Source organism: Eimeria necatrix, genomic scaffold, assembly GCF_000499385.1.
Source record: "Eimeria necatrix Houghton genomic scaffold, Enh_scaff47, whole genome shotgun sequence".
Lineage (NCBI taxonomy): Eukaryota > Apicomplexa > Conoidasida > Eucoccidiorida > Eimeriidae > Eimeria > Eimeria necatrix.
In genome coordinates, this window is record NW_013654354.1 from 74003 (window position 1) to 94134 (window position 20132).

The 20132-nt window shown below is 54.8% G+C and overlaps 4 protein-coding genes across 4 annotated transcripts; 2 read left to right on the forward strand and 2 right to left on the reverse strand.

Annotated features, from left to right (window-relative positions):
* Positions 1-1872: 1872 nt before the first annotated feature.
* ENH_00057110 (hypothetical protein, conserved) lies at positions 1873-4934 on the reverse strand (the record flags this gene model as incomplete). Its single annotated transcript, XM_013581678.1, is given in 5 exon segments — positions 1873-2688; positions 2993-3135; positions 3348-4218; positions 4355-4714; positions 4719-4934. Coding segments are annotated over 5 exon segments (2406 nt in total).
* A 1667-nt stretch (positions 4935-6601) lies between these two features.
* Positions 6602-8508, reverse strand: ENH_00057120 (hypothetical protein, conserved; the record flags this gene model as incomplete). The annotated part of the gene is made up of 4 exons (XM_013581679.1): positions 6602-6671; positions 6970-7555; positions 7772-8256; positions 8438-8508. The coding sequence occupies 4 exons, from the start codon at positions 8506-8508 to the stop codon at positions 6602-6604; spliced, it is 1212 nt and encodes a 403-aa protein (XP_013437133.1).
* Positions 8509-11634: 3126 nt separating this feature from the next.
* ENH_00057130 (Cleft lip and palate transmembrane protein 1, putative) lies at positions 11635-17937 on the forward strand (the record flags this gene model as incomplete). Its single annotated transcript, XM_013581680.1, has 12 exons — positions 11635-11814; positions 12091-12518; positions 13299-13402; positions 13520-13641; positions 13869-13961; positions 14828-14984; positions 15617-15867; positions 16251-16382; positions 16606-16763; positions 16923-17003; positions 17320-17514; positions 17820-17937. The coding sequence occupies 12 exons, from the start codon at positions 11635-11637 to the stop codon at positions 17935-17937; spliced, it is 2019 nt and encodes a 672-aa protein (XP_013437134.1).
* Positions 17938-19046: 1109 nt separating this feature from the next.
* Positions 19047-20006, forward strand: ENH_00057140 (hypothetical protein, conserved; the record flags this gene model as incomplete). Its single annotated transcript, XM_013581681.1, has 1 exon — positions 19047-20006. The coding sequence occupies one exon, from the start codon at positions 19047-19049 to the stop codon at positions 20004-20006; it is 960 nt and encodes a 319-aa protein (XP_013437135.1).
* Positions 20007-20132: the final 126 nt, after the last annotated feature.

Here is a 20132-nt window from a genome sequence, read left to right on the forward strand (position 1 = left end):
TCTGCAGGACTCTGTGGAAGCAGCTGGGCATGCCGCCAGCCATGGAGACGGCAGAGACAGCGCTCGGGCGAGGCGGCTTGTAGGCAGCGGCGCCAACGGATTCGAGGCCTCTATAGGTCTCCCAAAGAATTTAAATGGGTATTCCACTTCCTCTAAGGGTTTATTTACGAAAAACCGACAACAAGAACCCTTCTGGTACCCTTGCCTCATCCACTGCTCGGCGCCGCCGAGCAGCCGTCGGCCGCGCCCCCTTGGGACCGCCGGCGGCGGCGGCGGGTATGGCTGGCCCAGCCGTGCCTGAGCCTATGCGTTAGTAGGGGCCACAGGCTTAGCCTTCTACATTTTATGAATTACTTCAAAGCTCCTGAATGCTTTTTTACAAAAGACAGGCGACGAAGACTTCGTTTTCTCTCCCTGTGCTTTTCCGGATCCCCGAGACCGCTTGCCAGTTGTTGCAGCCCTGGGGGCCCGTGAGTCGCAGGTGAGACACTGCCGACAGCAGCAGTCCTTCCCCCTTGTTTGTGACCGAATGAGAGCCAAATGGAGTAAACTTAACCTAAGTGGACTGTTTAATTGCGTCCGGAGACACAGCCGATTCATTTCAGCCCTTCTGGCCGCGCCTTCACAGCAGCGGCACAGCGCAGGACTTGCCTTAGCTACACAGCGGGCTAAGCTCAACCAGTGAGTTACTTCTACACCTCTACTACAGCAGTCCGAAGGAGGAGTCAAGGCTGAAAAAGAAACAACAACCATAGCCAATTGTGCGTCTAAAACAGTCAAGACAAGGGCTCATACACACTTGTCTTTTTAAGCCCCCAAAGGAGAAAAACAATGCATTTGTTCCCGTGCGCGCATAACCCCAAGCAAAAGGAACACAGAAACGAACTCCTATTAAAACCAAACACCCTGTCCTTTTCCTGCGTCCTTCTAGTCTGCGGCAGGAAGCGGCAAGCACGGTTTAGCTGCTCGACACCATTTCTTAGTCTCAGCTAGCCAGGCCAGTTGGCCATGTGCACAAGCGAGCAAGCACTGGCTACAGAACGGCCCCTTAGGGGCCACTGTGAAGCTTCTCGCCAGTCGCCAGGCAGGGACCTTCATGTAGGAAAGACTCTCGCTGTATCTCCCAATTCTTTCTCCCGCAGCGACTCAAGAGAGAATCACAATAGCCGTGTCACAACTGTCAGACTTAGCAGGGCCCCACAGTCTCTCGTGGGGCCCCGAGGGCAAGTGCAACAGAAGCACCTGGGGAGCCTCTGATCAAAAGCGCCGCTGCTTCAATAGCAGCTGCTGCCGCTGTTTCGCCCTCCACCTCAGCAGCCAGTCTTTCCAGCAAGACCCTTACAAAGACCCACAGCGGCATCCTCAGCGCCTCCAGAAGAGCTAGCAGGGGCCCGACGGAGAGGAGTTGACTGAAAACTGTCAGCAGGGCCTCACAGTGGGCCTGCCTTGAAAGGCTCCCCAAAGGCTAACTTGGGGGGCCCTAGAGGGCCCTCTTGGTACGCCTAACTCAGCGTTCCCCACAGCGGCGCCCTTGAGTTCTGGAAAAGCTCTTAACTCTTCAAGTGGCTTCGGACAGAAAGAGATAAGGCTCACTCTCTCCCCCAAGATCTCCCCCTGCCCGTCTCGCTGTAAAATAAGGAGCACTTTGTTGACGGGTGGTAATTCGCAGGCCGCCTTTGTCACTGGGCACAGACAGTTCCCCGTGGCGTCATTCCTCGGGGGCACCCCAGCGGGCCCCCGAGCCTCCGGCCAGCCCCCAGGCTGGCCTCATGAAACCCCAGCCCTGCCAGGGCTGTTTGGCTAAAGAGCAGTAGGCGGCAGAAGTCTCAGAATAAACTGAGAGGACTTGGCGGGCATATTTTGCTCGTGGCCTTAAGAAACGCCCCCCGGCAAAGGCCCGCCGCCGGGAGGCGCCAGACTCAGAGAAGACAGCCGCTGGCCAGTCAGCTTGGTGCAGGCCTCTCCAGCTTTGCCCCCCAGAGGAGGGGTGAAGAGGGGCTGCAGCGGGCCGGGGCCGCTGGGGGCCTCAGCAGCAGCGGGGAAGGGGCAGGGGGTGCTGCGCGTCCGGGTGAGTCTGCAGGGCGCGGGCGCCCTCCCTGGGGCTGAGACCACGGAGTGGGGAGGGCTGGGCGGCGAAGAAACGCCTGCGGGGTGGGCTGCTGCTGCTGCTGCTGCTGTGCCTTCGTCTCCACAGGCGTCCGGGAACATGCCCTCCGCCCAGTACTGGCTCAGGCGCTGCAGCTCGATGAAGGCGCACTGCTGCGCTGCAGTCTGGGGACTGCCGTTGTCCCCTTCCGCGACCTCCAGCAGCTCGCCAGCATAGAGCAGCGAGGGGTCTCCAACGACCTCCGCGAGCCGCTCCCGCGGGTCTGCAGCAGAAGAGAAGAGGCCCTCGGAGGCCCTCGAAGCCACGCGCTGCAGGTTCAAAGTGATCTCCGCCTCCAGCTGCGCCGACACCAGCTTGTGTCTCTGTCCCCGCGTGGACAACGTGGGCAAAGAGGAGACAGCCCGAGCTGCGTACTTGCGGCCTGTGGGCCCCAGGGGGCCCCCCCCGGCCTGCTCCGCAGTGCGGCGGCTGTGGGCAGCCGCCAGGCACTGCAGCAGCTCCCCCTGCGTCACCGGCAGGGGCCCCGTCAGGCCCTCCTGCACGTCCATGCGCTGCGGGATGTGCAGCTCGCGGAGACACTCCTGGAGACAACACCCACAGCAGCCATCCACAGCAGCTGACAGTCATGCAGAGGCAGAGGCGGGAGACAGGGGCTGAAAGGCAGCAACAGAACGGGAGGAGATGGAAGCAAACAGAGACTAGAAGCAGCTAGCACCTACTGCAATGCATGCAAAGAAACAGACACAAAAGGAAACAACGAAAGGCGGCGAGCCGTCACGGCGAAACTGCAGCAGCAGCACGAGGGGGGAGCTTTGCAGACAGAGACAGAAGCAGCAGCAGCAGTGGCAGCAGCAGCTATGGGGACTTAGCGAAAAGAGCACTCACAAGAAGAGAGGCTGCAGAGACTGGGTATCTGCCCTCGGGGTCCGCCTCTAGTGAAGACAAAACGGCCAAGTAGGGCATCAGCTCTGTCGGCTTCTGCGCCCTCAAGACTGCCTCCAAGTGGTACTGGTAGGCCCGGTCTCGCGCTGCAGCAGCAGCAGCGCAGCGCCGCATGCACCGCTGGTCAGGCAGCAGCAGCCACGCGTAGCCACCCCCGCAAGAACCCCTTTCGGCAAACACGAATGCCATCGAATTGCGGAACTAAAGAGCGGGGAGAAGCTCTAAACTACAGAAGCAGCAGCAGCACAGTGCAGCAGCAGCAAGTGCAGCTACGGGCGCAGCAAAGGCAAAAACTTACAGGCCCAGACCGGAGCCAGCCGGCGCAGCGAGCGCAGCTGCATTAAGATGATCCCCTTGCAGTGCAGCAAGTACTCGTGCGGTCTGCCCGTGCTGAAACTGCTGCTGCTGCTGCTGCTGCTAGGCCTCCCCAGTGGGCCGCCCTCTCTCGCTGGGTCATCCAAGTAAGCCGCCACCCACAAGTCCGCCAGCCTGGCGTCCTCTGGCCCCACCTTTGCGAGCGCCTGAGACAAAGAAGACCCGCAAGCTCCTTTGCTGGCGCTGCTGCTGCTGCTGCCGCCCCACAGGGGAGCCAGCAGCAGGTCCCTGCGCCTTAGAGTCTTGAGGACTCGGTGGTACTCGGAGAAGATGCGGCGGGCGTGTACGCTGTAGCCAGCAGCATCTAGTGCAGCAAGGCAGTCCACCATCAGCTGCTGCGCCTCTGGAGACAGACACCGCGGCGAAACTCCCAAGTTCAGACACACGGAGAAGATCTCCACATAAGGAGACAAATCAGCAGCATCGTTTGCCTCTATGACATTCAGCACATGGCTGGAAAAACGAACAGGCGCTGACGCCGGCGCAGCTGGGGCTGCAGCCCCGCCCGGGGCCCCGGAGGCCCCTCCTGAGGCCCCGGGGGCCCCGGGAGCCCCTCCGGAGGCCCCGGGGGCCCCTCCTGAGGCGCCGGGGGCCCCTCCGGAAGCCCCAGGGGCCCCTCCGGAAGCTCCAGGGGCCCCTCCTGAGACCCCGGGGGACCCTCCTGAGGCCCCCGGGCCCCCAGGTGCACCTGGAGAGTTCCCTCCGTTTGCCGAGCGCAGGTCTCGGAGGCAAAGGAAGAGAGCGCGCCTGAGGCTGGAGAGAGGCACTGCATAGTGCTGGTCTTGGCAGCCACCCTGCAGCAGCAGCAACAGCAGCAACAGTAGCAGCAGGGAAGAGGTAGGAAGCTACAAAGGGTGGTCTAGGTAGATAAAAGGAGCTTCCTGAATTCTGGACTCTACGGCCAAACTCAGGGCAGTTTAAAACGCCTACATCGAGCTGCAAAGATACAGCAGGGGAGTCCGTGGGAGAAGCAGCACCGCTGCTGCGGCCATTTCTGCTGCGGCCATTTTCTAGGGCAGCAGAATCTGGAGTGGCCGCGCTGAGATGCTCAGAGCCTGAGACGGAGTCTTCTTGCTGCAGGTTTTCTTCGCCTTCTGCTTCAGCGGCTTCCGGCTGGTCATGTTCAAGAGCTTCTGCTGCTGCTGCTGCTGCGGCAGTGGGGGGAGTCGCTGCTGCGGCTGCTGGCGGGGCAGCAGCAGCAGCTGCACCCGCGAGGCACTCAGGCGTCCCCTGAAGCGACTTCTTTCTGCCGGTTCCTTCGCAGCGAGCCACTCCCCGTGGCTTCTGGGGCTTATGGGCACATGTTTCCCCTGCTGCATGCCTCTGGCGCTTTCTCGAGGGATCTTTGGCGCAATGTTCCAGCTGCTCCAGTTGCGGGACCCCTGTGGGGCTCTTTGCAGGCGCAGAAACTTCTGCTGCCTTGGGGGTACTGGGGGTCAACACGTGCAGCTTCACAGTGACCTGGTGTGCACACAAAAGGCTCAAGGAGGGGGAAATAACATGGGCTCATATAACTGAGTTTAGCTGCTTGTTAGTAGGGCGGGGAGTCTTCCTCTAGGGCTAAGTCGCTTCTGAAGCAGCGCCCAGTACCCTTGCTAGGGATATAGCTACTGTGGCTGCCCCTGCTGCGCCCCGTGCGGCTGCTGCTAGCTGTGCTGCTGCTGCAGCTGCGCGCCGGAGGGGGCACTGCAGCCGGCTTGTCTCTGAAAAGAGAAGCCTGAGGCGGCCTGGAGGAACTCACTGGAGTCTCAATAGTGGGCAGAGGCAGCAACTGCTCCATGAGAGACGAGCGGCAGCTGGAGCTGGCGACGAAGGCAGAAGGCTTGGAAAGGCTGCGACCCTGTAGCTCCGTACGGAGACCCTCTAGAGCTGAGCCTACCAGAGACAGCCGGGCCTCGTAGCTGCATGGCTTTGTTAAATGAAGAAAGGAAAAGTCGCGGCGGCGTCCTGCCCGCTGGGTATGCCCTAAGAGCCGCGCAGCGCTGGAGGTCCCGTAGGGTGTTGGTGTTGAGTGAGGCTAGGTTGGTGGCAAGAGCTGCGTTGGGGGAGTCAAGGGCGCGAGCGTGTGAGCTGAGCTCGAATTTAAAAGCTGCATTAAAGATGAAATTTGGCAAAGAAGGAAGACTTCAACGTCAAGCTGTCAAGCGGGAAGGCACGCTCGAGAGCCCACGAGCCCCAGCTTACTCACCCCGCGCTCTCGCAGAAGCTCATGGATGGCTCCCCTTGTACAGTTTCAGACGTAGAGAGGGCATAAAAAACCTAATTAAACAAAGAAAGCCTCAAATGTATCTCAAATTTCGGCCTATCCCCGTAGTAAGAGCAACAACACCGGTGCGGGGAGGCCGCTGGCGGGTGAGTGACTGCCGCTGGCAGCCCCGGGTGGATAATCGATAATGCGCTACGATCCTAATACAAACCCCATATTTGAATATTAGATCCGCAGATTAAACGTTAATGTTCCCCTTATTTTGCTGTATCTTTCATGGACTGGTCCGGCGAGTTTTTATTCATCGCAAGACCATGCCAGTTCCGACTGCGCAGATCTGACAGCCATGACGTCATCCTCAACAGCAGCTTCAAATCTGTATTGGTCTAGCATGTCTCCTTCAATACCAGAAGGGGAGCTTGAATATATCATGAGCTTATTCCAGAGCAATTTGCCTTGTGGCGCCGCGCAGGGGAGGCGGCCAGACGGCGCCTGCCCCCAGCTCACGAAGAACGGCCACCCCGTGTGGCACTGGCGCAGTTCACACTTCGAGCCGCCCCATTATGTTGAAATTTGCATTTAAACAAGCACCAAATTGACTCTTTCTATAGCATTAGTTTCGCTTCAAATTCTCCACCAAGCACTAGTTCGAGCAAGAACGCCTAAACTCAATGTTTCACTTCGAACCGTTTCCACTTAAGCTGCACTGACCTTCTCGACTGCAGACTTCGCACGAGCCCGCCAAAATACAGTGAGCTGCGATGCAACTATTGGGGTTAACTTTGGCGAAGCGTCCCAAGCATCTACTTTTGTAGCCAAATACAAATTAGCTCTCGACGCACCGTCTGAGCCTCTTGTCAGCTTCCGGCTGCAGCTGCAAATGAACGCCCTGGTTCGAAACCAGCAACAATTTCCACGCCGCAATTCGGCACGACAAATTTTCCTCAAAACGGCAAGCTTCTGGCCCTGTTCTAACGGCCCGAATAGCGGGACGGAATGCCAGCTGGCGGGATCCAACTTAAGGCGTCAGCAGGCATGCGCCTGCACGGAGGACAGAACCGAAGATTGCACTATACTATAAAGAAAGAAGGTGCTGTTATATGTATGTCAGTACACGCATTAAGTGGATACAATAGTGCAAATGTGCATTTCCATGAGCTGAGGACTCAATGCGCTGTGGGCGCCACACTGTTTGGAGCTCCTGCCTCCATTCGCAGCACCCTGTTCAGAAACGTCTAATGCAATTAGCCCCAGCTCTCTTCTTTATGGTTCGCGATTGCATGCGTTGGGTTTCCGGGCTTTCCTCATGCCCGGGCGCATAGCGAGTACTCTCACCCACCTGTAGTCGCGGGGGTCAAGGCTCCAACAGACGGAGCCGTCCTCAGCTTCATACTCAAAAGGCTGCAGGTCCGACAGGGCTAATTCCGAGCCTGACTGGCAGTGTGCTGCAGCCTGCTGCTGCTGCGGCTGCTGCTGCTGCTGCTGCAGAGGCGGCTGCTGAGGCGCGTGTCGCTGGGGGTTGTCCGCACTGCCTTGCATCTGCAGAGCACTGAGCGCTTGCTCGAGTTCCTGCAGCTGCTGATTGAGCTGGCTCATCTGCTTGTACTGCTGCTGCAGCACTTTTTTTTGTCGCTGCAGCAGCTGCTGGCAGGAAGTCACAACAGCAGCAGGCGGCGACTGGCCCGGGCCTGCTCTCCCCGCTTGCTGCCCACTGCTTCGCTCCCCAAGTGCTGCTCCTTCTGCCTCTGCTTGCCCTGTCCAGCCATTGTCGCCAAGCTGTGACTGGCTTCTCCGCAGCCGCAGCGCCGGCCGGGGCCCTGGCCCTGCAACTGGGGGACACCCCCAGTTGGACTTGCCTGGCCGCCGGGACCCATAGCCCGCGGAGGCTTCCGTGGAGTGCCCACGGCGGATGGCTGGCGAATTGCCTGCAGGCCAAACGCACCGCAGCAGCAGCCCCTAGCTGGGTCGCCTCCTTTGCAGCTAAAACACGTGCTAGGAGGCCTGTTTTCTAGGTAAACCCTTCAGGCTTGTGGGGGTCCGTAGGAAGCCCCGCTGCAGCTCTTCACCCGACTAATTGATAGAAAAGCATCCATTTAGGTTGAAAAATCAAAACTGCACACACTAAAAGATTCCAGTCTCACTCCGGCAGCCTTGTTCTGCACCGGGCTCAGCCGTAGCTCCTTTTGGCCGCGGCTGTCGGCGCCGCCAAGTGGCTGTTGGTGCTGCCGTCGCGCTGAGCTCCTCCCTGTTACTCTGCAGGGCCCGACACTGCTGCTGCTGTTGCTGCTGCCATTGCCGCAGCAGCTGCTGCTGCTGGGAAAGGCTTTGGCCCCCTTCTGCCTGGGTGCAGTGCCCCGGCACAAGGTCACGTCCAGAAGCACAAGTGGGGTCCGTAGAGCGCACAAGGGCCTCAGTGAACAGCCCAGGGCCCCCGGGGCCCCACCCTGCTGCTGCAGGGGTCCATGCTGTTCGCTGCAGCTCCCTTCCGCTGTAGCAGCTCTGCTGCGCCTCCCGAACTGCAGAAGGCACAGAAATGTATTCGCCTGAAAAGTGGACAACCGGGCGCGCAAAGGCCTCTTTGGTCTCCGTCACCCAATCCGCAACGTCCACAGAGTAGCCCGGAGGCCTGCAGCAGCGACAGTGCAGAGACAGTGAAGCAAAGAAGCTAACTAGTTGAAATAAATGCGAAGTAGAAATGACAGGGGGCCCGTGGGCCTGTTGGCTCGTGGGCCGTGTGGCATTGCTGCTTCGGAGGGAGACGAATATTCCAGCTTGCCAAAATGAAGCAGCTCACAGAGGCTACTCACCAGTTCATGATAGCCTTGACGGCGTCCGCAGCAAATAGCTGCCGCTCCTCATCGGCACCTAGCACCGCCATGGCCTTCGCCGCAGCTGCTGCCGGGAAACTAGGCCGACCTGGTTGCTGCGTCTTATCCACCGCCCTGTGGGGCCCCACGCCTGCTACGACGGCGTACGTGGATACGCCTTCTTACGGCATAACAAAGCAGACTGTCAGCTGCCCATGCCGCTGCTGCTTGTGTGCCTGTCCGCAGTAGTGAGGGCCTAGGAGCTCACGATATTCGTGAGACCAATATTAGTGAGGAACAAACTGGACATTTCACGTCTCTGGCCTCCGTATTGCTCCGCCGGTGGCCAGCTCATGCTCGAACTATGGACGCCGGCCACTGACGGCCATCCGCCAGTGCTGTTTGGTGGTTCCGCCCACTATTACAAAGCCTCCAAAAGTTCACTTTCAGCGTACAGCAAAGTAAATTACATTTAAACTGTCTTCTGTCACTGAAGCTGCTCTTAATGGGCCGTTTCCTCTGATGGACCAGTGGCACATGCGTCGGCCGCATGCACGGGAGCAATCACGTCCGTCTGGGGAAGAAAGTAATGTTTCCGTGATCCCAAAATAAATAATTGACTCAAAATAACGTTCTTAATTGGAACGAAGTAGTAAATGTTCTGCATGCACAGGCGGCAACGAAAAAACTCAAGTGCGGGCAGTGACCGGCTGCGCAGCCACTGCAGCCAGCAGCGTGGCGGCAGAACGACTACTTGCCTCTATGTTTACCCCTAGTTTAAATTGGGGATTCTCAACTTTTTGGCTAAAGCGAAATTCGGGCCTTCTTCGAGCAATTGAAGCTTTCTTTGGCCTCTGTGCTCTATGTCCCCGTGCGCGCGCACAGTACTGGGCACTTCCAAAAGTAGCTAGACCCATCGGGTCACAGTAATAAGCAGATAATGGTCAGAAAACATACTGATCTACTTGCCCGCCACACTTCGGCTTCTGCCTTGGCCTTAGTCCCCCATCTCTTCAGATTTGTGCTGTGTTGGGATTCAAAAAGCGGTAGGCGGCGAACTGCTGCTGGCCTGCCTGCAGCAGCACGCCTTTACAACTGGAGGATGCCACATCACGCGCTTGCTTCAATAGCACATCTATGACAAATATGACCATGGCTAGCTCTGTGTCCAGCGGCAACTAGCTAGCTAGCGTCCAGCTGTATGTAGCTATAGCTAGCCGCCTCCACGGGACGCTTTGCTGTGCGTGCAGCTAGCTACAGCCAGCTGCGGCTGGTAGCCACCCTGACTGCAGCAGCAGTCAGCATTCCTGCTGCTTCTGCCTGTTTGTCAGGCTTATGGACCACTCGCGCGACTGGCAGCAAATGCGGCTTCCGCCCCTTTAGGCTTTATCGCGGCTATGTAAAGCCCAGCAACTTATGGAAAAAGAAACAGTTCTTGATTTTGTTCGGTAGCTCACTTTCTTTTGCAATGGGATCCTGATTCCCCCGGTGGTCTCCGCGGAATGGAGACGCAGGCGGGGCTCTCGCATGGAATAAAACACCTTGCCCCTCAGATGAAGTCTCAGCGGAAAAAACGCAACACTTGGGTGTACGGACTTACCTCAATAATCTCAACGGCGATCATAAACAGAAAGTGACAGTCTACTTATCAAGAGGCCATTTGCACTTAGGCTCACGAAACACCATCTTCACAGTTGCTAGCCTAGTGCTTTGGCAATAGATACTACTGGTTCTTCCTTTAGCACTGAGTCTGTTGATCGTTGCCTCCCGAATCCTCTGCAGCCTGCCAAGTAGCTTTCAACTCGCTAAGACTTAGCTGAATCTGGCACTCCTCTGCTTCTTGGTTTGTATTGCCTTTTGGGGCTCATTCTGCCTTAGATTTCTAATAGAATTCGGGTGATTTTGTTGCACTGGGATTCACTTGAGTCGAAGGCGACTCGGTAAGGCAGGCAAACTTGTTCCCTTCAATAAATCTGTTGTTGTTGGATATCTGTTGCTGGTCTCTCGCTGCCCCTTTCTTCCCTCCTTCCTTTTCAAGTGTTGTACTCGATAATCACCACTTTGTACTAAGTCAATACTCGTCTGTGCTCGTGGGTGCTGAAAGCCGGAGCCAAAAGGAGAGGCCCGAAAACCCAGCAGGGCGATGGAGATTGCATTATTTAACAAATGTCACTGCAGCCGTTGCTGCAGCCGTCCTTGTATCTGTCCTCTGGAGCTTCTTCAGAGGCACTTTGTGAAGGGGTTGTGTAGTCTAGGGTTTGGGGGTTACAGATAGCGCAGCAGAGAGCAGCCGCCACCATTTCACAAGTAAAGCCTGCGATTGAATTCCTTCTATTGTGCATAGCTGCGCACTTTTGTATTTGTATTTGTTTTTTCTGCATTCAAAGTTGAGCAGCTGGCTGATTAGAGCCGAAGCATACAAGAACGCAGAAGGCAAATCTGGGGGCCTCTGTGAAGCCTCAAACTACTTAACCAGAGAGGCATTCCCCAGAGAAGCAGCCTCAGCGGAACATTAAATCTGAAATCGGGAACTCTAAACCGTTAGGTGTAAGCCGCAATAGCGTCGGAGGTTTGGGGCTTGTCGGCAGCGGAGGGCCATGTGAGACCGTGTAGGGGCTTGAGACTGTTGGGTGCCTTTGGCTGTTTGGAAGCGCCGCTGCTGTTTCCAGGAGTAGAATGAAAAATAATGAATGATCGTTGCTGAAATAAATGCACGTCTCAATTAGCAGGCCAAGGATTTAGAAAGGCGTTGCTGTTGTGTTGCTGTGCTCCGGTGAGGCTCTTGGCCTGCGTGTTTTTTCCCACTGTGGAATATTTGTCTTGCCCGGTGCACTGCTAGCTGGTTTTATTTGCTGATGTTCGCATTGATATGTCTTTTTGTTCCACTCTATAAGCTTGTCTATTTCCATATCCTGCTTCTTCTGTCTCGGGTTTACCGACTCACTGTGGTTGAGGAACCCCCCATTCCCACTGCTTGCCCGCCTCTGGCTTCCACCTCTGCCTCTCACGAGCTATATTTCAAACTCCTCTGTTCTCCCACAGCCCTGCCGTTCCTGCTAGTCGCTTCGGCCTCTGTTTTTGCCTCAGCATTATCCCCCTTCCTCGCACTGCTTCCTCCCTTCGTCTCGTTACCTCTGTTTCCACAGCGGCTGCTGGTGTTTGTGTGCGTCTGCTGCAGTCCCTCAGCGCCGACAGAAATGGGCTGGAGAGGCAACGCAGCGCTCGCGGCCTTCGCGGCCTACTGCGTCTACACCGCGTGGGATTTGTACAGAGCCACTTCGGCTCCTGTGGCGGAGGGCAGGGTCTCGCGATCTCTGCAGGGGCTGGCGAAGCCTGATCTGCAGCAGATCCCCGATGTGCTCGTCAACAAAATAGATGTGAGTGCAAATTAGCTCGAACGGCAGCAGATAAAGGAAGACTGGGGGCTTGATGTTGAACGCCACCTTGGCGGGTGCTGGGAATTCAGTTTGAAGTTCACTGCAGAAAGGCAGAGCTATTACGAGAGCTGTTGCCGATGCGTGCCGTCCATCATCTGTTTGTTGTGGGTGACACTGGCCCCGGGTTTTGTTAGCCAATTCCTTGTGCCTGCTGCAGCAGCATCGAGCTGCTGCTGCTGCTGCTGCGTGTGGCTCTGTGTGTGCGCTTTGGCCCAGGCCGGCTCTCTGCTTACCTACGACATTGTGCTTTCGCCGTACCCAGCGCTGCCGCCGCTGGAGCGGCTGCGGCAGCACCTCGTGTGGTCGCTGCAGGAGAAGAAGACGCTGCCGGAGGAGTTCAGCTTGGCGGGCTCGGCGCGGCTGAAGCCCTACGCGTTTGAAGAAGACGAAGACGAGGCTGCAGCTGATGAGGCTGAGGCTGGGGCTGAGACCACGGCTGGGGCTGCGGCCGAGGGTGGGGCGCAGCGGCGGGCCAGTGGGGCGGCAGCCGCGGGGGAGGCAGAGCCCAAACAAGAGGCTCTGGGGGAGGCATTTTGGAAATATTTCAAGAAGGCAGGCCGCCTGTGGAAGGCCTGGAGGAATTACCTCGACGTTTCCGCCGGAAACGTCGCTACGCTCACTGCCACAATTCCCCCCAACTATAGGTCACCTGCTCACCTGCAGCCACAGGCTCCTTAGGGCAATTCTCAGTTCTTTTTCGGCTCCTGTCTCTTTGCCATTTATATCCTCCCTGAGCCTCCTTATCTCCTTTTGTCGGCCTTGAGCCCCGTTTTCCTGTGCTTTTTCGCTGTCGCCATGCGCTTCTTACGTCTTTTCTTGTATATCACCCTTCCACAGCTTTCCCGTTTCACCCTTTCATGGCTTTGTCACGGCGGCCTTCATGTGTTCGTTGTGCACTCTTTCGTTTATCGTCTATTCACGTTACCTGTTCTCTTTTGACTGCCTCTGTTCTGCTTCCGCTTTCCTCTAGCCTCCAGCCGTCTGCTCTTGTTCTTCGCTGACTCTGTTGCATCTCGCATGCACAAGCTTCCGCCTTGTCCTTAGATGTGTATTTGCCTTTCTGGTTCATTACGGCCCGTTTTTTTGGTCTACGTGTGTTTGTTACCCAGTTTCTCCTTGCCATATTCGTCTTCCTGTCTCATGGCTCTTGCCCTAGTGCATGCATCTGTTTGTACCATTTCTGCCCATTTGTGGTTTTTCCCTCTCCGCCTCTCACTGCTTTTGCTTCCCTGACCCCTGGTGGTCTTCTTTTATACACAGTTCGCCCTTCTTTGTCTGGCACTGTTTCTTGTACCTGCCCTGCTGCTGTTTCGCTTACTGTCACGTGTTACAGTTCTGCCTTCCTGCTGCGGTCTGTTTAGGTGTGCCTTTCTGTCTAGCAAACCCTAATGCCTAAACGCTAAAGCTTAAGTGTTTTGCTTCAGACACGGAAACCGGACCCTTTACCTGCACGTGTATGTTTCGGATGAAGAAGGCAATGAGCTGCCCATACATCAAGTTCGCCGCCTCACAACGCACATGGTGCCCGGTGAGGCTGGTCTACGCTTTAAACCGGAGAAACGAAACCCTAACCCACAGGGCTTCCACAGCTCGGGGGGGCGCTTCATAGCATTTTGCCTGCACTGTCTTTCTGTTCTCTTTACAGAAAAGCACAAAGTAATTAAGAGGTACCTACTCAAAGACCCCACAGGCCGAGCTCTAGAGGAGAAGCTTCAGGGGCTGCAGGTGCCGGGTCCAGCACTGCAGTGCATTCCCGAATTCGTGATGGTGAGGCGGTGTACATACCCTTCAGACATGCCTCTGTTGGTTCTGTTTCTCTTTCTAAGTGCTGTTCGGACTAAGAACACAGCCAAACAAAGGACAGAGCCTGACGCAGAAAGAGGGCCAGGGCGACAGGGTAGGATTAGAAGGCTCCCCTGTATATTTACCAGCAAGAGTCGCTGCGTCCTTCTAAAAATTGCTGCTGCTGCTTCCGCTGCCCACGTCCTGCGCAGATTGGGCCTGTGGTGGAGAATCGGCCACTGCACCTGCCGACCCTGCAGAAGAAGCTGGGCGCCAACTGGCCCTTTGTTGATCTCGATGCAAAGGTAGGGTGCGGATGCGCGTGGGGCCGTGCCTTGTTTGGGCTTTGGGCTGCATGCATGCTTGCGCACTTGCATGCGTTTCTAGAATTTGAGCTTCAAGCCCTTTTACGGCTGCCTTTCGGGCGCTTCACGGTGTGCACTTGCTCCTCTGGATCTGTCGACCGCCTCCTTCCTGGTGAAGAGGGCGGTCAAACTGTGTTGGTTTCCTTGTGCAGTTTCATGCCTCTGTACACCTTTCGTAGCCCTTACCGTAGCTGGTGCGTTGTGTTTCCTTCTTTCCTAAATCTCAGCTTTGTGACACTCTCTAGCTGCGTTTGTGCACATCATTCTTTCCTGTTATTTTGCACGTTTTTCCTTTTTCATTTTCATTGTATGTGACCTTTTGTGCCTGCCGATGTTCGCAGTTGTCTTTGCGAAAGCTTGTTTGCCTATCTTGTCGCATGCGTGACGTGATCCACAGTTTTCAGGCCTGCACTGCACCTGTCTTCGTTCTGTCTCTCATTGTTTCAGTTTGTGATTGCTGTTGCTTCACCGGCGGAGTTGTGTTTGGATCTGCTCTTTTGTTTGGTTTCCAGGCTGTTCATTCGTTTTATCTGTGCCTTTTTTGTTCCATATTTGTCTCAGATTTATCCTCTTTTTCGTGTGCAAATCAGTGCTTCTGTACCTCATCTGCAGAGTTCTGTTTGGTTCTGCTATTCTGTTTGGTCTCTAGACTTCCCGTGTGTCCTAGTTTTGCCATGTGCTTTATGTTCGTCTCACGCTTATTTTCTTTTGCGTGTAGAAGTCGGTTGTTCCGTTCTTTCTACCTCAGTTTCTTTCTTCTTCGCTGCTGTGTGTGTGTCCCTTTACCTTTTTATTCCTGGTATCAGACCTACATTTTGCCGCCCTACGTGAGTGCCGACATTTCGCCCCAGGACGAACACCGGCCCCTGGAATCGTCCCCATTGGATTCGTTGCAGCCAGATGCAGAAGAAGAGACTGACCCCCAAAAGCCTCTCCAAGTCAACATCATGTACCAGCCAGTGGGTAAGCCCAGCAGCACGTACGCCCAATGACATAAATGCATGCACTTTTGAGTGAATGTCCTGCACTTGGCCTCATACACGCGCATATCTGTATATGTGTATTTATTAGAAACCTGTTTGCACGTGGGTACTGCGTGTATATGGAAACACATCGACGAATACTTCGTGGCGACTTGTGTAAAAGTACGCAGAAGAACTGCCTAATTGTAACACAACCGTCCGCGTATGTATACATGTAATCGGATGCAGAATTGTGAGAACTTGTGGTACACGTTCCTTTCTGCACGCTCCTTTTTTTCTCTGCCACAAATTCAAACCGATGGAGAACAGTGCGCGTTATGGCTATCTTGTGCAGAGTCGCCCAGCTAGCTTGTGTATATGGGACATGAGTATGTCTCCTGCGTACTTAACAGTATCGGGTTAATCTCGTTCAAATGTGTTTATGCATTCATGGGTGTGTGTATACTTGTTTATGTGCATAATGCAAATGCCCGTTTTCGCGTGCATCTGCAAAAGCGCGTGTGCACTGCTTTTGTGTCCCTGCTCTGCTTTTTTCCGACTTGCTTTTTCATATGTGTATGCGTATGCACACGCCTGTGTCTGCAACTGTGTCTTGTGGAACTGCTGCTGCAGGCTTCGCCTACTGGTTCTTGCAGCAGATGTTGGCTAGCAGCTTCGCGCTGCTGGAGGACAAGTTGGGCCTGGATGCCTACGACATGAACTCGCTCAAGATGACAGCTGCAGCAGCAGCAAAGAAAAATTCATTTGCCATTCTGGTTTTCATCTTCTTCTTCTCCCTCGCCCACTGCTTCCTGGAGCTCATGGCCCTGCAGGCGGATTTTTCCTTCTGGAGAAAGCAAAGAGACCCCAGTGGATACTTTTCGGTTAGTACCTATGCATGCACGAGTTGCAAATCGTGTAATATGTACACAGAAGTCCACTCAAGTACGGAGGAGCGGCAGGTACCCATGGAGGCATTTGGACGCACACAAATGCAGTGCAGCGTTCATGGATGTGTTCGCTGTTCTGAATGCAGCTTCCTATTAAGTACAGTATGCATATTCTTGAAAGCAAATCTGCTTGGTACTTCGCGTGTATATGTTTATTCATGCAAACATAAATATACCAGTTCTCACGGATCCTTGCAAAAAAGACTTAAGGAAGCTCTGCGACTCTACCTGATACAGACGAAAATATCAACACATGGAAGCAGTCATTCGTTCTTAATTGTAGTTGGGTGCCTGCGCTTCCTGCGGTCTGCTTTTAGCTACGAACTTTGGCGTACGAGGTGCTGACAGAAGTGGTGGTGGCTCTATACCTTCACGAGAACGAATCTCGCCTTCCCCTTTTTTTCGTTTGCCTCCATATCCTCCTAAACCTCTGGAAAATGCTCAAATTCGTGAGCTCATAAGGCCCTCTCTACGATACGCACGGGAGCAGCTGCCGCTGCTGCTTGAGCTGCGACAGCTGCACCATGCTACAGCTGCTGTTGCGGCACAGGCTGCAGCATTGAGCTGGAACATATTGTTTTGATTTTTTGGCTGGGTGTGATCGGGATTAGTGGGGTCTTTAGTTTTCCACTTTCTTCCACAGCATGATTGTGTCCGTGTTGTGCCCTACAGGTTCGGGTGTCGGTGCAGCTGCAGTATCCGTTCGTAATTATTCGGAAGAAGGGGGCGGCTGATGCCACCAAAGACACGCAAGCAGAAGGGCCCCAAACTCCAATTCTTGATGACAAGACACGGCAGGGCGCTGAGGCTTTCGAAGCCAAGTGCATGCAGTAGGCGCACTACCCTGGTCTCACTGTCTGGGGCTTCATGTGCAGAGAATCAAGCAGGGCTGCCTCTGTCCCAGTCTGTCTCATATTTCAGCTCGTAAGCTCTGAACGACAGATTTTCAGCAATGTAGCCGTAGATGATAGCCTGTATTGGCTGCGCAGGAATTTGTTTTACTTCTTTGTGGTTCCTCTTATCGTTGGAGTGGGTGGCTACCAGTTGGTGTACGTTCCTCAAAAGGGCTGGTGAGTTTTGAGGCTATTGAGCCTTGTTTGTTCCCTCAGTTTTTTCTTTTATCTGTCACTCTACCGGCATTAGCGTGGTCGCCTATTCTTACGGCTATCTCCGCCTTTGGTTTGTCGCATTGCCTGTACATCTTCCCATGTATGTGGATGTGTGCTTCTCTAGCGCGTGCTCAAGGTCTTGTTTGTCTACATTTCCGTTTGCGTAGTGCTTTGTGGTAAAATGTACATTGCACAATGTATATAACTAAACCGCAGCTAATGCACCAGTATGTGTTTGTGTCTGCTTGTGTATGCGTGTCGTGCGGTGCTGGCTCAGGTGGTCATGGTTCATAACAAGCGCAGCAGTTTGCTGCTACGGTCTGGGCTTTGTGGCAATGACCCCCCAGTTGTTTCGCAACTACTATTTAAAATCCGTTGAGTACATGCCTTGGCGCGTCCTCTGCTGCCAGTTTGTGAACACCTTTGTGGATGATGTCGCAGCTTATGTTATTCGCATGCCGAAGATGCACAGGTGAGAAAATACTTCTTTACATTTGGAAATGCACGAAACACTCAAACTATTGCAAACTGCTTAAACTGAAGCACGTATAAGGTTGACGCACGCACGTGCAGATAGAGGCATGTGTATAGACGCCTGCGCACTCATGTGCATGTGCGGCTGCCTGTCCGTGCCAGAAAGAAAGCATGTGTATGCGCTATACAGAAAGACCTACTAATGTCACACGCATATATATATATATATATGTTTACATGGATGTTTAGGTGCACGCAAGTGCATAGGCGTCTGAGCATGCGTGTGTGTGTGTCTGTTCTTAGGATGAGCGTCTTCCGTGACGACGTGGTATTCATAATAATGTTGTATCAGCGCTGGCTCTACAGAAAGAAGCGCGCTCCTGAGAATGCGGAAGGCCAGGATATGAAAAAAATCAATTAAAGTCGGAGACTTGGAGAGAATACGCCAGTGTCAAGGAGGGCACTGCACAGAAATGCACGAGAAATGCCAGAGTGGCCCTCTAATCGTTCTGCTCGCGCAGATAGATTGTGAAACTTGAATTAGAAAGAGCTGTCAGGCAGTGGCTTCTGCATGCGACGTATGACGCGTAGAGTATGTAATAGCCCAGAAAGGCCCCTTTGGGCCCTACCAGTGGTGGGGCTAGGAGGGCTTAGCAAGACAGCTCTTCTTTTTGTGGCTTCCATACCAAGAAAGCCAGAGTTGGCCGAGGAAGCCGTATGCATAGCGTAAGGACTTCATGTCAAGTGAATTGAAGGCGCACTTAAGCTATAGCCTGCAGCTGTGGCATGAGGATTGCAGTCTATTTCTATGTAGGCAGCATAAAGGAGAGCTCATTGGGCACCTCAAAGACGGATTTGTGGGCATCGGAAGGAGGGAGTCGTTCGGGGCCTGGGCCATTTCCTGGCCATTTGCAAGTCGGGATTCCCGCAATCAGGAAATGCAACTATTTTTTTTCAATAGAGCCAATAAGATTAGAGGAACAAATTAGAAAGGCAACTAGAGATTGCGGGTGCTGCCGGTCTCCATCGCTGCCTTCGGCCTCGAGACACACCGGGGCCACCGAGACCTGAAATGGTCCTCTAAAAGCTGTTCCTAGGGCTGTGCACATTTTAGAGTAGACACACAAGAAATATTTCAGCGGTGTGCAAGGCATAAACACCGCAGAAGCATCAGCAACCGCAACAGCAACAGCAGCAACAGCAGCAACTGGGGCAGAAGAGCGGCCGGTTTGGGGTCGAGGCGCCAGAGGCAACCGCAGCTCAACGCTTCGTGCCTTCCAGGTGCTGGCGCTCCTTCCGCATTTATTCTTTCTCAGTTGAGTTCAAAAATTACTTTTTTACTTTTATTTAAACCAATTACTTCCACAAGCCCTTCTCCAGGCGCGCGTCGCTTCCCAGTCTCTCGTCGTGCTGGCTGCCTCGAGGCCTGGCCTGCCGCTAGCTGCGTGTCTCTCAGCTTCTTGGCCCAAGCTCAGGTCCCCAATCTTATTAGGCTTGAAAAAAGGGCAGCAATAAATCAAGGGCTTCACAATGGCAGAGCGAAGGTCCCATAGGGTCGCATGCTGCGGCTTCCTTCTTCTCCTGGCGTCTATCTGCGCCTGCAGCGCAACGCCCGCCTTCCCTGGCCTCAGAGGTGTGCCCCTGGGGGCTTCCGAGTGGCCCTCTCCAGCACCGCGAGACAAATTAGGGAACATCACTGTCAAGGCCAAGGGCGCACGGCTCTTGAAGGCGGGCCATGGAATTTCCAGTACGCGAGGTGACCTCCGAATTAACGGGTTCAATGCGCACCTGCGGTTCAACAACGTGCAGATGGAAGTGAACAAAGCCGCTGGGATAGCGGGCAGCAGGAAGATAAAGATGCCTTTCACCAGACAGCAAGCACAACTGGCCACCGGCGCTACCGCAGCTGCTCTCTCTGCCCGTGCAGATGCACCGAATGCAGAGGAAAGCAGCCAAGGAGGAGAATTGGACGAAAGGAGGCAGCGCGTCGCCAGAATTCTAAGGGCCATTCTGCCGACGCTCAAGCAGCGGGTGATCGTGCTGCGTCTGAGACAGCAGGGCGCAGCTAGCCAAGAAGCTGTACCAGGCAGCAGCAGCACCGAACCGCAGGGAAACGGCCTGCACCAGGTTTCTGGAGAAGCAGACACGGGAAACCAACAGAATGCAGAGAGTGAGAGCCTTCGTATGGAGAACGAGAGGCTGCGAAGGATGGTAAAGGCTCTGTCTATGGCTGTGCGGGGCCTCATACGGCACACTTTGCGCCTGCAGCAGCGTCTGGCTGCCCAGAAGCAGCAGCCCCAGCCAGAAGGTGAAGACAGCAGCAAACGAAGCTTGGGGGAACAGGAAGAAGGCAACGTTTCCCAGAGTGGGGCTTCCGCTCCTTTCCGCCCAGAAATGCCTTCAGAAATGCCTTCCGTTACCGAGTCTCCTGAAAGCTTCCGGAAGAGAAAGGCCATTCTCCTGCAGCAGTATCCTCCAACTGAATCTTAAAATGCCATGTGTGCTGGCTGTGCCGAATGAGCGCGTTACAAGATCCCTTACAGCCAAAGAGAAGACAGACACTCTTTAGGAGCACCCAGAGCTGGAAGGGGTTAGTAAGCCATAAATTTAATGTAC